This window comes from Lampetra fluviatilis, chromosome 6 (assembly GCF_964198595.1).
Source record: "Lampetra fluviatilis chromosome 6, kcLamFluv1.1, whole genome shotgun sequence".
In the NCBI taxonomy this organism is placed as follows: domain Eukaryota; kingdom Metazoa; phylum Chordata; class Hyperoartia; order Petromyzontiformes; family Petromyzontidae; genus Lampetra; species Lampetra fluviatilis.
Genome location: NC_136280.1, coordinates 2,991,853 through 3,006,046, shown reverse-complemented (window position 1 = coordinate 3,006,046; position 14,194 = coordinate 2,991,853). Strand labels below are relative to the sequence as shown.

Below are 14,194 nucleotides of genomic sequence, written 5' to 3'. Positions count from 1 at the left end.
AAAACCGGAGGAACCGGAGAAAATTCCACGCGTGAGCCCGCCACCCTGCCTCTTGAGAAATCTGAAACGAAAAAAATGAGCGGCGGTTAATTGCCTTCGCCGAGCAGGCAAAATTAACCGCGACGACTGCGTGCGAGCAGGCACCCCACGGAGCGTGATGGACGCTCAAGAGGAGTACGCCCAAAGGGAGGGCAGGCCGGTGGATGTGAGGACTCAGTGGGCGACGTCCATGGAGGTGCCGGGCACCAGGGAGCGGAACCAGGAGGCCGCGAGGGCTCTGCACGAGAGCCAAGCGTCGATGCACGTCAGGAGAACGCACTACGACGGTTCCATCTCGCAGGTTTGTGCGCGCCTCTTCTTTGCCATCGTGTTTCCCACGCGGGTCCCGTTTTTTCGTGTTTAAACAAACGCTCGAGCGTTGGAACGGTCAACACGGTTAATTTTCGCCGTTGCTCGATTGATGATGTAGTGGTGACCAGCCGAGCAGATTTACACGCGAATCTCTTAGCAATTATGTATAATTCAGCCTCCCGGGATATATGTGGACATTTGAAAAACCTCATGGGCAGAGAAAATTGGCTTAAATACAGGAATGAACCAGATGGGCTTTAATGGCTTTTCCTGCTCTGAAATCTTCCATGTAAACCTGCATTTTGTCTCTGTTTGCGATCTCGTTTTTTTGCAAGGCAACAATTTGTCGCGTGATTTAATTCCAAAGTTAAATTTCTACGCACAATTCCCCCGTCGTTATGAGGGAGCGTAACAAAAGACCGTGCTGGTAAAGGAGACACAAAGATAGGAAGGGAATTCAAGTGTGGGCTTTTGGGTTAGGTTGCTTGTTGAGCTTTCAGCTGCACCACTAATGTGGGCATTTTCATTTCCCACGCCGCTTAAGATGCCTGCAGTAGTCCGTGGCGAAAGCTCCAGTAGGAGAATTGCTCAACACGTGGCTTAACCCCGGAAGAGCACACTCGGATGACGAGTGGCCGCAAAAAAAAACACCTCCACGCGCAACGGAGGGAATTGATTCGGCGCCATTTAACTCTTTCGAGCCCACTGGAGAGAAAAGGAAAAAATGTGGGCTTACGGTTATTGTTGCGCGCCTCAATAAAGAATCATTCCGTCCGTCCCTGTTTGCTGCGCTTCCCACAATAACTTGCCGATCTCGTCAAGGAACATAAACCATCACGCACTCAGGTCATCCTCGCAGTGGCTTTTTGCTAGCCATCGAACAAAGACGGGTGCTGCATCGTGCGCGTTCAGATGCGTTCCTGTGGCCGTCTGGAACGCTCTTCTTTCCGAAATTGGGAAGCCACTGGAGCTAGGCACTTTTAAATCTAGACTGTAAACTCATTTCTTTTGAACTACTTTTTTTGTTTTTGTTTATCTTGGTGTCCTTCCCCCGCACCTTTCATTATTACTGTTGGCTACATCGGGTGCGAAAGAAGTTCAACATGCATATATACATCCTGTGACGTCCCGCAGGGCACGCCGATGAGAATGGACGCGGGCGAGCTGAGGCACGACGTTCGCTCACTCATCGCGAGCCCGGCCCGGGCCGCCCGGCCCGACCCCGCCGCCGACTCGCGCTCAGAGAGACACCGCGAGCAGCCCGACTCCCGCCGGCAGGATGACAACCGCAGGCCGTACGACCTGAGCCGGCACCGCCCCGCCGACACTGGCGCGCAGTCGTCTCGTCGGACGCCCGTCAGCGGCTACCCGGGTTCCATTTCCCACACGAGCCCAAGCGGCGGCACGCACGCCGAGAGCGGCGCGCAGGCATCCGGGAGGACACCCGTCAGCGGCTACCCGGGGTCCATCGCTCACGCGAGCCCCGGCAGCTCTCACGCGGAGAACCTACAGGCATCCGCAAGGGCGGCTATGGGCTACCCCGGGTCCATCTCGAGGGGCTCACCGGTCATCGTTCGCGACTCCTCGTCCGCCAAACACTCAGAAGGTAAATGGACACACCGGTCGCTCGTGCATTCACCGCACTTTGGGTTTTTGTCGCTCAATACGACGGCAACGATTTTTTTGGCGGTCAGACTCGTCACGAGCGGCGGTGCCGCCCACCACATTTTTCTCCCCTCTTGCAGCCGGGCAGTCGGCAGGCCGTCCGTCGCCGCACGAGAGGAAGCAGAACTCGACGCCGCGCGAGAAATCCCAAACGCCGACGCCGGAGAGGCAGTCGGTGGCACAGAACCCGTACGAGTACCCTGTGATCCGAGGCCCCACCCCGGAGCTCCACCGTGGGGCGCTGTCCCTGAGCCTGGAGCAGGCCCTGCACAGCGGGCTGCTCATCGACCCCAGTACGTTGGACGGCGGAAGGAAGGGCGTCGCGCAAAATAAACGTTTGGTTCTTTCGGTAATGTCACGTTGGTGAAAAAATAAGTAAAAAATTTAATAAAAAATTAGAAGAACATTTTAAAATGAAACATTTGTTTAGTTATTTCTATTTTTTTGTCACCTACGTGACTTTACCGAAGAAACCAAAGAGTATGGATTCTTGCAGTCACGAAAACTTCAAATCTAGAATGAAATGAACGTTGCGTCCAATTTTGCGGTATACCACCACACGCGTGGCAAGGGAGCCCTTTAAAAAAAAAGTTAATTATATTTCAGTCGGTGCCCGGTACAGAGCAATAAACCGTGACGTAGTGGAGGCGGGGGCGGTACAGAAACTCCTTTGACGTTATTCTGGAAGGTGTGCTGTTAATGATCCTTTATATGTTGCATACCATTTTGTTCCTAGTAAATAAACAGTGCCACTGTGGAAAAACAACGAATTTATTATTTAAATGAATCGTGACTGATTTATGACAGGTTTTCAAATGGCATACCCAGTGCCAAAGCCTCCCCGTGTCCTTGGCTGTGTTGCTGATACAGAGACCTTGTTAATGCGAGACATCGCTTGATCGTCACAATTGGCAATAGCACTCTGAATATCACTCCCGTAAATTAAATTCCAGCGCCACGGCATTGACATTACGAGAGCACTCTTACCTGTGTCGGACAGGCTCTGGGGACATAGCCTGGGTACACGGATCTTGCAAGATAAAGGCAGTTTGTTATTTCCCAGTCGTGTTTTGTCGCACTGACTTACACCGTTAAGCGATTTTGTTTTGTTTTATATTATACCTCAGAGCACAGGATTCTTGTGAACGTCTTCGTTAGTGTAAGATTAAATTTTAAATAGGTTTCTTCTCTTGACCTACGCAAAGATCTAAACGTCGCCAGATGCTTGAATGTCACACGCACTTAACATCTCAGCTGGGCTTGCGAATAAGTCGACATACATATTTAAAACACTACACGTGTATTGCTTAACATCTCGTCTTGTTTTCGACGTAATTTAAAAACTCTGCTCTCTCTTTTTTTCTCCGCACGGACACACACAGCAGCTTATTACCTGCACCGGCAAATGCAGGGCGCATACTTCCTGCCACGGCACATGGCCCCCGTTCCCGGGTACCCGTCCTACCCGTTCTTTCACCTGCCCGGCTACCCGGAGAACCCTGCGTTGGACAACACGCGGCAGACGATCCTCAACGACTACATCACGTCGCAGCAGATGGGCTTGCCGCGCGGCATGGCGCAGCGCGACCAGACCCTGCCCCCGCACTTCTCGCCCTTCATGAGGAGTACGTTCGCAAACATTCAGGTCGTGCTTATGAATCGGCGGTTGAAGCTACCGGGCAAGGTTTCCAAAATCTTTCCCCTCCCAAGATTTTCGAAATCTGCCCCCCCCTCCCCCGCACGCAGCAGTGTAAGTTGGGCACGCACAAGGGAAGCGCCACGGATGGTTTCCACTCGCGACTACGGACCGAAACTTTTAAACGGTGGAGCCAATGGCCAACCGCTGCCTATCCAAATCCCCCCCTCCCCTGTCCCCACCAGCGGCAGCACCGAAGCGATCCATCTACTCGCAAAGCGACGCCGTCCAATGGCCCAAGGACTTCGACATCGATATCTTACATTTGTTTGCTTTTCCAAAAGCCAGTTGCTTATTTGTGCAACGTGCCATACGAAAGAAGACATTGGTATTTCCACAATTGCTCTTTGACAGTTGGCATCCGTTCCGTGAAGCGTAATGTAACAGGCGAATTTATAGTAACCCAATTTCTTTTGGTTTTTTGTCACTGAGATGGTGGCATGGCCGAGCGATTTGCACGTTTACCCGCATGCCGCGGACGCTGAAGTTTCGAGCCCCCGTGTCCTCCCTGGGCAATACTGTGGAGGGCCTATTCAGCGCAACACACTGACTCACAGTGGATGGTTCAACATTCCCTGACGGAATTCCAAAGAGAGAGCAGTGCCCGACATGCGTGCTGTCAAATTTGACCAAATTTACCCTCAAGTGACCTAAAGTGGTAGAGAATACAAAGTTATCATCATCGCCACCTACCGTGAAACTGCTGCAGGTTGAGCGAAACATAGTGCCGATTATCAAGTAAATTTTGCACAATTTTATTTGACTAATAAGGAAAGATCCCGACGCGTCAACCTGACTCTACTGATGCAGCAATCGGTGAAAATTTGGCAATTGTCACCCCCCCCCCTCCCTCCATCACACGTTAATTCTGACCCCCGCCGCCACCGGTGTTTTTGCAGCAGGCATCATCGACCTGTCGCAGATGCCGGCGCACCCCATGCTGGTGGGGACCCTGGGGGCAGCCGCGGCAGGAGCCTCGGGCCTCGAACGCTTGGCCTACATCCCCGGCGGGCCGATGCCCTTCGACTCGCGGGCCTACGCCGTCTCCGCCACGCAAGGTGAGGAGGTTGTCAGTGGGGCCGTGGGCCTCTCTGCCTTGATGTAGTAGCATCTCTCGAGACGAATGGGGGGGTGGGTTGTCCTGGAAAAAAGTTGGTAAACCCACAAAGTGTCGCTGTCCACAGAGTAATAAAGGCTTTTGTTGAGAGTACGGGATGAAGGGCGATTAGAAACGGTGAACGATTGAGTTTGTTGCGCGGCCGTCTGTGGGGAGATGATGGTGTAAAATGATGAAAAGTGGATTTTCCTGCGTCTCACAGAAGCCAACGTGGGGAATTAAAAAAATATCTTACGTGGCTTGTCAAATTTTCCAGGAAAACCCCAAACAACGTGGTGTGAATTTTTTATCGTCTTGTTCATCCCAATTGAAATTCATTTGTCACTGCCAGCGCGGGGTTGTCACTGGGCAAATAATCTTAGAATCCTTGCAGTAAAACCAGTATTGCATTGGAGCCTCACCCAGCGACAAACGACAGCCGCGCGCAATGATGCCGCGGAGCTTGCTGTGAAATCCTTTCCGTGGTCTTCTTTCTCAACGTTTGTGTGGCTCTCATACAAAGCTATTGTTTGTGGCCTTGAAAATAGAACTTAGTCGTCGATGGGACATTTTTCCGACACAGCCATGTTTCCCTGCATCCAATCTATTTCTCGTAAACGTCCTCCCGTCATGAAGCAGAGCCACTCGAGGATTTGCATGTGCACAGTGAAATCAACTTGGATTTGTTTGGGACGAGCCGCTTGACTCCCCGTCATTAACTGAAACAAATAACGACCCAACGTGCTTCATACTCAAGTGTGTGAGTGCTATAAAACTATAAAAAAAAATTCATTTTACCAGGTAAGGCCCCACTGAGCTGCTATAGAGTGACCTGGCCACAAACGATAGCTCAAAGAAGTGGCGTATTGTGTGGAAATTTATATCAGCCAAATACTTTGGACGCACATTGATTCTAAATGTGGAGGGAAAAACCGGAGGAGCCGTAGAAAAATCCACGCAACCACATGGAGAGAGAGAGACACGCAAACTCAAAATATACAGGCGTTGTCGGGATCGGGATCGAACCCACGACCTCCTGTATACCAGGCGCGGTTGTTAAAATCTCACCACCGTGGCGCCCAAGTGCATGCTTATTATCCTCCCTGAGCTAGGCTACCGGCAGCAGCATGCACGGCACACCGATCAAGTGTATCGTTTTAGTGTCGCTGTTGCCATGGCGTCTAACACCACCCCCCTCACCCCCCCCCCATCCCCAGGCTCATTGCCTCACATGGTCCAGCCTTCGGCCCGGGGCGACGAGAGGGAGAAGGAGAGGGAGCGAGACAGGGAGAGGGAAAGCAGAGCTCAGCCGGTGCAGGAGCGCTCCCCGTCTCGCAAACAACAGGGTACGTGCGTCCGCACGAACGCTCGCGTGCGCGGGTGTGGAATTTTCGACCTGGCAACAACAAGCCGCCCCTCACCCCTGGACTCTGCTGGCCGAGCTTTTGTTTATTTAAAAACCGAGCCAAAAAAAACAACAACCCATGGCTCCGTTTTGAATTGTAAACACGGAGCGGTCGGCGTCACACGTGCGTACATTCTCAATATAATACGGGGGCAATGTACGGTGGGTGCAAATATTTAGCTCTGAATATTTATGTGACGGGATTGACTTTTAGAGTTGTTTGTGTTACGTGATACGCATTTGACCCGACCGTACGCCTCCCAGCAGTGCAGCGTTCAACCCCCACCCATCTTCCAAAAAAAGCCTTCCGACACCCACGTGTTACAATTTTGATGTGTGTTTTTAACAGGTTTGTGCATCATCTTGTGGCTAGTTCTGTGTGGGTGTGTGTATAGAAACCGCCTACCCATAATAAGAATGTCATTCGTTTATGTAGGAAAGCTGCAATTAATCTTCAGATTAATTTTCACGATGTCCTTAATTGGAAAATGTTGCCAATTGTCTTTAAAGGACGATTGCATGTGGTAGGAAAACCAGGTGCCTATCGAATATAAAACCCAGTGAATTTGACGGGTTGGCACTCAGCGTTTCCGCAGACATTCACCAACCCACTTTCTCTACTGCCACCTCCTGGCTGCCTCTCATCCCAGCAGGTTTGTGAGTTTCACGAATCTCCACGTGATCCACCGACCATTGCATCCATTACAGGCATGTGCCCGTCCATGCCCTGGTCTGTTCCGTGATCCTCCTACCATTCTCATGACCTTCGCTACCCCACAGCGCCCTGTTCGGAACCAAGCCTGGCGCAGGCAGGAGGTTGCGAAGGGCGCTGCTCCTGGTGGTTAATTGTGGTCGGGTCACGCTGCGCCTTTCTCATTTTTCTACATTAAATGTCAGCACCCACGTAACGGAGTTGGCCAAGCATCAAATTTTAGGACCGCAGTGCATGGGCAATTGTTGGCGCCCGTTCTGGCTGCCTTCCCACGTGCCTTATAGTTTTCAGTACCTCTAAATTATTACGTCTCTGTGAGAGTGAACAGAAACTATGCACTTGGCAAATTGAAAAAATATTATTTCATCATTATAATTATTACGTCGCCATTTTATCTCCGGCACCTGGCCACCGCACATACCCACACAGAGATTCCACGCAGAAAAGTTTAGTAGGAGGACACTTCTCCGGGCTCCTCCTCGGGGCAGGCATCCCAGACAGGGTCGCTGTGAGGACCCCGTTCTAATAAGCTGCGCACCACACGGCCGTTTGTGCGTTTTTGCTGATGGCAGCGTCGGAGGCGGCCCGGCCGATCGGTGGGGTGCAGCCGTCGATCCGGACGTCGGCGTCGCCGCCCCCATCCCCGAGGCAGAGGGGCAACGTGATCCAGTCTCCCTCGGCGCACGGCCAGGGCGGGAAGAGCGTCATCACGCTCGCCGAGACTCACGCCGCCGCGTACTCGCGGCAGAGGTATGCTTTTGTTTGTGTTTGTGCGTGTGTGTCCCGATCACGGCCTCCAACACCCGTGACGATTATCTGAATCGGTTCTGGGCCTCCCCTCGGTGTGTGCGTGCGTGGGGTACTCAAATGAGTAAACTGATGCAGTGTATAAACATCACCACTGGGGACACAAAGGTGGCCAGGCGTGGTGCTGGTCACTCACCCCCTTGTGTGCCATACCAGCCTTCATAGGTGCTCTCTTAAAGCACTTACCCCAATGGCCTATTAAGGCTATATGGGGTACCTTTGTCTTTTGCGCGTGCCTGTGCGGAAGTGCATCTACCAGTCGGCAACCCATAACAGGTGGGGCTGTCCCACGACCTACTTGCCAGCGCGCCTTCCACACCTCTTACGTGGCCTCAAGAGTGCATCTATTTTGGCACAAGCATCGGGGGTGATGTCGCTGCTGCCACTTAGTGGCGAATGGTGGCTGTTACTGTTGTTGCTGTTTTTGCTGCTGTTTTTGCTGCTGTTGTTTGCTGCTTGTGTGCGGTAGTGTACTGATGAGCACACTGCACTTGATGACCTAAATTCGATTCCTGCTCACTTGCTCACATTGACACATTTTCTGATTGCACAAAGATAGTAGTGGCGCCTTATCGTTTTGCTCACTCAACTATAATCTCGGTGGTCCAGGTTAAATTCCTGACCGTGCATAAACATTTACCAGTGGCAAAAACAAAACAATTACGGATCTGGTTGAGTTACTCAGTGGAAGGGGAAAGAATTAAGTGGAAGTGGGAGGGACTAGGCAGAATGGGGAGGAGCTAAGTTGAAACCAGACCTCTACCACCTCTGTATGGCCACTCGTCCAATGTCATCTTATATTACATTTTATTTTTAAACATTTTACAAAAAAAATCTCTCTGCAGGTCACCGTCCACCGGGAGCTACGCGAATTACCCCGTCGCCTCCAGCACGCAGCGGCACGGTGACATCATGAGCGGCGTTGCCAGCGGCGTGGGAGATCCCGGGGCGCATAAACACACGGCCGGAGGCTTCGCGCCGCGGCAGTCCGACGTGGACGGGATGGGCTTCAGGCCCCCGCACGACGTGCACCGGCATCGCGACCGCAGGACCGCGGCCGACGAGGGCAGGAGAGACCCGGGCCTTTACGGGAAACAGCAGCAGCACCAGCAGCAGCAGCACCAGCAGCAGCAGCAACACCAGCAGCAGCAGCACCAGCAGCAGCAGCACCAGCAGCACCACCAGCAGCAGCACCAGCAGCAGCATCAGCAGCAGCAGGCGAGCATAGACCTCACAAAGCATGCGGAAGGCACGAGGCAAGTCGATGCCGGCCTGCCATTCTCCGATCAGAAATCGCGCTCCATCATCAGCTCCCCGGTGGCAAAATCCGCCGCACAGCACCACCAGCAGCACCAGCAGCACCACCACCAGCATCAGTCGCATGCTCCCAAGCAGCCGCAGCTCACGAACGTTTCGCCGCATCAGTACGGCACTAGTGGACCGCAGCACTTCCCGCCGTTGAGCCAGGCAGCGGTGCCACCGCAGCTGGTGTCCAGCGCCCAGCCCGTCGTTTCGGCAAGCCCGCCGCACTTCAAAGTGGCCGGTGGCGGCAGTGGTGGCGGTGCGGGCAACGACACGTCCAAGCCGGTGAACCACCAGGCGGTGGCGGCAGCTGCGGTGGTGGCAGCGGCTGCAGCGGCCACGGCGGAGAGGGAGGAGGCGCCAGAGAACCCGCTGTTCCTCCTGAGCCGAGAGCTGAAGACGCGAGGGCGGGCGACGATGACGGCCGCCAACTTCATCCACGCCATCATCACGCACCAGATCTCGGGGGACAAGGACCGACAGGAGGGCAGCAGCCCCCTCAACCTCGACTCCACCAGCACCGGTGAAGGCCTCGATCAGTGCGGCTCCGCATCGCCGGGCTTGCCGAGCCCCCCCCCATGTATGGGAGGGTGCTTGTCCTACAAAAACATGATAACCCACGTAGAAATGTGGGTGTCACGATGGCGAGATGTTAACTACATTCGCCTGGTATTCAAAAGGTCGTGGATTTGATCCCGACGCTTGACGCCTGCTTTATACTTGGAGTTTGCATGCTCTCCCTGTAGTCACGTGGATTTTTCTCTGGGTCCTCCAGTTTTTCCCTCCACATTTAGAATCGATATGCCTTTAAGAGTATTTGACCGCTATAAATTTCCACGCGATGTTAAGCCACTTCGTTGAGCTATCATTTGTGGCCAGGTCGCTCCTGAAAAACAGCTATATAGCTCAATTGGCCTTTCCTGGTAAAATAAAAATTGCTTAGCTGTAAGCATGTTTTGTTGAGATAACGTGGCAGCTTTATTGGAACACATGATGATCCAACTTTTGATGCTTTTTATTGTATCATCTCCCCCACAGATGGCTGTGTTATGGGAGCGTAATCAATTACTCGTTTCCTCCCCATAATATGCCAAATGTTAACACGACCATTCTCTGTGAAGGTTAACTTTTGTGGGTTATTGCATTGCATAGTACACACCCGTCATTAAAACGGGTAACAATTTTTGTTAATCTGGCCGTAAAGCTGATATTTTCAAATGCCATCTAAATGATAGGTAACAGGTTTTTTTTTACGTCTTAAGAGGGAAAGAAAGTTATTGGTATTTTGACCCGGTGGCTTTTGTGAAGTTTCCTGATGTGTTTTGTTCAACTGGCCTTTTTCCTAAAGAAAAAAGGCGAATTATTCAATACCACAAAGTTTTAAATACCATAATTAAATGTTAACATCTTAAGATCATTCTTTCCTGTCGGTAACCGTAAACAATGCTTTATTATATATTTTCATTTGACATTTTACTCATCGTATAAATCCCAACTTTATAGCCATCGTACAAAATACAACGCAGACGTTAATTAATGATGTTATCTGCAGGAGGATGCCAAACGTGGATGGTTAATCGGACTTTGTGCCACATGCCACCCCCCACCCCTTCTATTCTCGAAGGTCGTTCGTTGCCCGTTGAAGGACATTGATCGAACGACATTTGTGCAAAAATAGCGCCGTCGCCTTCGAGCCCACGCCCGCAAACCTTTGTAAAAGGGCGGCAACTCTGCTGACAGCCGTCTTGTTTGGCAGAATTTGGCCGTGGCGGGTTCTGTCGGAGAGTAGTCTTTAGAGTCGAGACCTTAACGTAAACTTATCCTTTAGTCCCCCGGCATGCGACAAGGAATGCTCCACCTGGCTTGAATGTTCGTGGGATTTTTTATTCTTCTTCTTCTTCCGTTTGGCTTAGGTGCCACCTAGTGTTGAATATCATTCCATCGGCAAACTACGCCAGAATGGCTTTTCCACTGTTTTTTGAGGTGGGTGGGGGGGGCAGCCAACATTACGTGTGCAACGAACGTAAAAACGAAAATTCCGCGGCACCCCACGAGAGCTGTGGTGTGCTCGCTCTTTAAGTGTTACAGCCGTGATGTTGTGGCGCGGCCACGCCTGTGATCCAGCGCTTCGTACGCGGTGACGAGATGTTAACTCCCTTGCCCGGTATGCACGAGGTCATGGGTTGGATCTCGACCCTGACGCCTGTGCATTTGGCGTTTGCGTGTTCTTCACGTGGTCGCGTGGATTTTTCTCTGGATCCTTCGGTTTAGAGTATTTGGCTGCTTGAAATGTCCACTTCGTTGAGCTCTCATTTGTGGCCAGGTCGCTTCTGAACAGGAGCTATATAGCTCAGTGGGCCTGACTTGGTAAAACACAAATAGTCGAGTTACGTTATTGGTTCACGCAGATATTTGGGAAACTTCCAAACACTGGGATGTGAGGTATCCCGGACATGGGCATTACACCGAGTGGGTTGTGAACCTGTCTTGAAAGACCTTTGTGTTTCTCCGGGCACTCCGGTTCTCCTCCCACATCTCGTAGAGATTTGTGAAACTCACAATCCCGCTGGACTGAGATGTGACCCGGAGGTGGCAGTACAGCAAATAGGTTGGTGAACCCGTCGGCGCCTAGCTCTGGGGGTCACCCCCTCATATGTAATGGAGGGTTCTCTCCGGTGTTCTCCGGTGCCAAAGGAAACCGTCGTTTTAAAGATGTATGGACGTATTCTCTCCATATGTAAAGTAATGCAATGCAATTTGGATTCGTGTAACACGTGAAGATGACCGCGTCTCGAGGCGCCGCACGGAGATAATGGGAATCATTTGAACAAGGCTTCACGGTGTTACTCTGTTTAACAATGGCCGTATTTATTAAAGATGATTGCATTGAGCGGTAGAGCGCGGGCCTCGCAGTCGGAAGGCTTGCCGGTTCTAATCCAGGTGTGGGCGTTTTGACTCGGACCATCATCCCTCAGCGGTCAATAAAATAAGTGGGTGAAGTCAACGGTGGTTGTCCTCCGGAGAGACTCCTCGCACCCCTCCCCCGCCATGGGACTGTGGAGTTTCCTCCACGGGCTCAGGGCCGTAAAGCATGAGACGAGCACCGTTAACGTGCCTGACCATTTCCAAATCGCTCTCTTGACTCTCCCGATGTTTTTTTTGCGTGTTGCCCGATTGCAGAGTCGGCTCCGTCGAGCGGATCAGAGCGCAGTATGACCAACAGCCCAGGCGCCTCTCCCTCGCAAGCTCACGAGAAGGCGGGCGGACGCAAGGCGCATGCCTCTGCCCAGGGTAAGGTTGCTCCGCCGCCTTGGTTTTTCTCGGGAGCTTTGGAGTTGGTGCCAGGGGGCCCAAGCAAACCGAGCGTTTCGCCACTGGTGGGGAAAAGAAACAACCCAATGAATTATTAAACAAACGCGATGCTTTCTGCTCGCCGCACTGGCAAGTAAGCGGTCATCAATAATCGTGGCTTTTGTTAACGTACATAATTATCTGACGTATCTGCACTGAGAGAAATGAAGAGGAATACACAGATTAGAGAAGGGGATGCACATGTGTGACGTCGTATTGACCGCTAAGAATACTTAGTAGGCTTTTGCGCGGTAATGTGGGCACCACGGTGGCGAGATGTTACCTACCTCGCCTGGTCTGCAGGAGGTCGTGGGTTCAATCCCGACTGACGCCAGCTGTATATTTGGAGTTTGCATGTTCTCCCCGTGGTCGCATGGATTTTTCTCCGGGTCCTCCGGTTTTTCCTTCCACATTTAGAATCAACATGCGTTTAGATTATTTAGCTATTATCAATATCCACATTCGTGGCGCTATCATTTGTGGCCAGGTCACTTCTGAAAAAGAAGCTTCATAGCTCGGTGGGCCTTACATGCTAAAATAAAAATAGTTGTTTTTTATAGTTTTAAGTGGGTTGCGCGTTTGCCACCCTTTGCAGAGGTTCGCGGTTCGAATCTGACCCCGGTTATCGCTGCTATGAAGCCTGCTTCATAGCAGACCTTAAAGATCCCCTGACGTTCTTCGAAAAGAGCAGACCGTTACGTGCCAGCGTATTGGGCCAAATCTGTCAAATTTGAAAGATTCCTTGCAAATGACTTGGGATTATACAAAACAATCGTCGCTCTCCCCGACTGGCAGATTAATACCCGCTTGCGGTCGCGGGGTGCCGAGGCACACTTGTGCCACACAGGGACACCTGCGATTGATGGTGCCCTTTCAAATGCGCGTGGCGCGACGCAAGTCGCTTATCTGCGTGTAAAAGTGCGCCGAGCCGCCCTGACGTAGGGGGAGGGGGGGGTGGCTCTAATCAAAAACAAATCGTGCTGACTGGCCATGTGTTCGTATGCTCTTGTGGCTCAGCCGAGAAGAGTCAATTTGCCGCGGACGAGCGGAGAGAGCCGACATCGCAAGCCGAGAGCAACCCCAGCGCCAACGCGACGAGCAAGCCTCACACGTCGACGCACCGCGTCATCACCTTGGCCGACCACATCCACGTACGAACAAACACACAGCAGGTCCCCCTCTTAGCCTGAGCGGGCTGTTGGGGGTAGATGCTGTGCTGAGGCCACAACAGAGCACACGAGAGGTTATGGGGGGCGGGGGGGAGAGGAGGTTATTGACCACACGGGCAGCAGTGGAGAAAGAGCAAACGTCCGTCCCATGAAGCGAAGGTTGACTGTGGGGGTCTTTGACAAAGAGGTTTGATTGCTGGGGGTAGTGGGTTCGATCCCGACCCTGACGCCTGCTGTGTACTTGGAGTTTGCGTGTCTCTCTCCCCGTGGTCGCGTGGATTTTTCTCTGGGTCCTCCGGTTTTTCCCTCCACATTTAGAAACACGTGTTTAGGGTATTTGGCTGCTACTACAAATTTCCACGTGATATGCCACTTCGTTGAGCTATCATTTGTGGCCCGGGTCGCTTCTGAACAAGAGCTGTATAGCTCAGTGGGCCTTGCCTGGTGAAATACATTTTTTTTTAGTTTTTAGGATAGCACACTGGCAAGCAAGCAGTGAGATGAGAGGGTAGCGTTCGGCTTTTTTCCACCTGTAGTCATGTCCAACCATCGTATTTTTGGGTTTTTAACCCCCAAAATGAAATCCAACTTAAAAAAGATATATCTGAAGTTATTCACGTAAGAACGAGTTCCTCTATTC

The 14,194-nt window shown here is 51.9% G+C and overlaps 1 protein-coding gene across 15 annotated transcripts in view; it reads left to right on the top strand.

Annotated features, from left to right (window-relative positions):
• The window catches only part of LOC144933042 (nuclear receptor corepressor 1-like), a 180,470-nt gene that overhangs the window by 155,910 nt on the left and 10,366 nt on the right, over nt 1-14,194 (top strand). For 11 of the 15 annotated variants that reach the window (XM_078857504.1, XM_078857505.1, XM_078857503.1 and 8 more), the window contains 11 exons: nt 141-340; nt 1,486-1,957; nt 2,097-2,309; nt 3,399-3,641; nt 4,612-4,770; nt 6,026-6,154; nt 7,498-7,675; nt 8,578-9,557; nt 11,577-11,642; nt 12,215-12,325; nt 13,403-13,536. In XM_078857504.1, coding sequence (XP_078713630.1) covers nt 141-340; nt 1,486-1,957; nt 2,097-2,309; nt 3,399-3,641; nt 4,612-4,770; nt 6,026-6,154; nt 7,498-7,675; nt 8,578-9,557; nt 11,577-11,642; nt 12,215-12,325; nt 13,403-13,536 — 2,885 coding nt within the window. The remainder of the gene's footprint in view (nt 1-140; nt 341-1,485; nt 1,958-2,096; nt 2,310-3,398; nt 3,642-4,611; nt 4,771-6,025; nt 6,155-7,497; nt 7,676-8,577; nt 9,558-11,576; nt 11,643-12,214; nt 12,326-13,402; nt 13,537-14,194) is intronic. The other 4 variants (XM_078857508.1, XM_078857507.1, XM_078857512.1 and 1 more) reach the window with 4 other exon arrangements.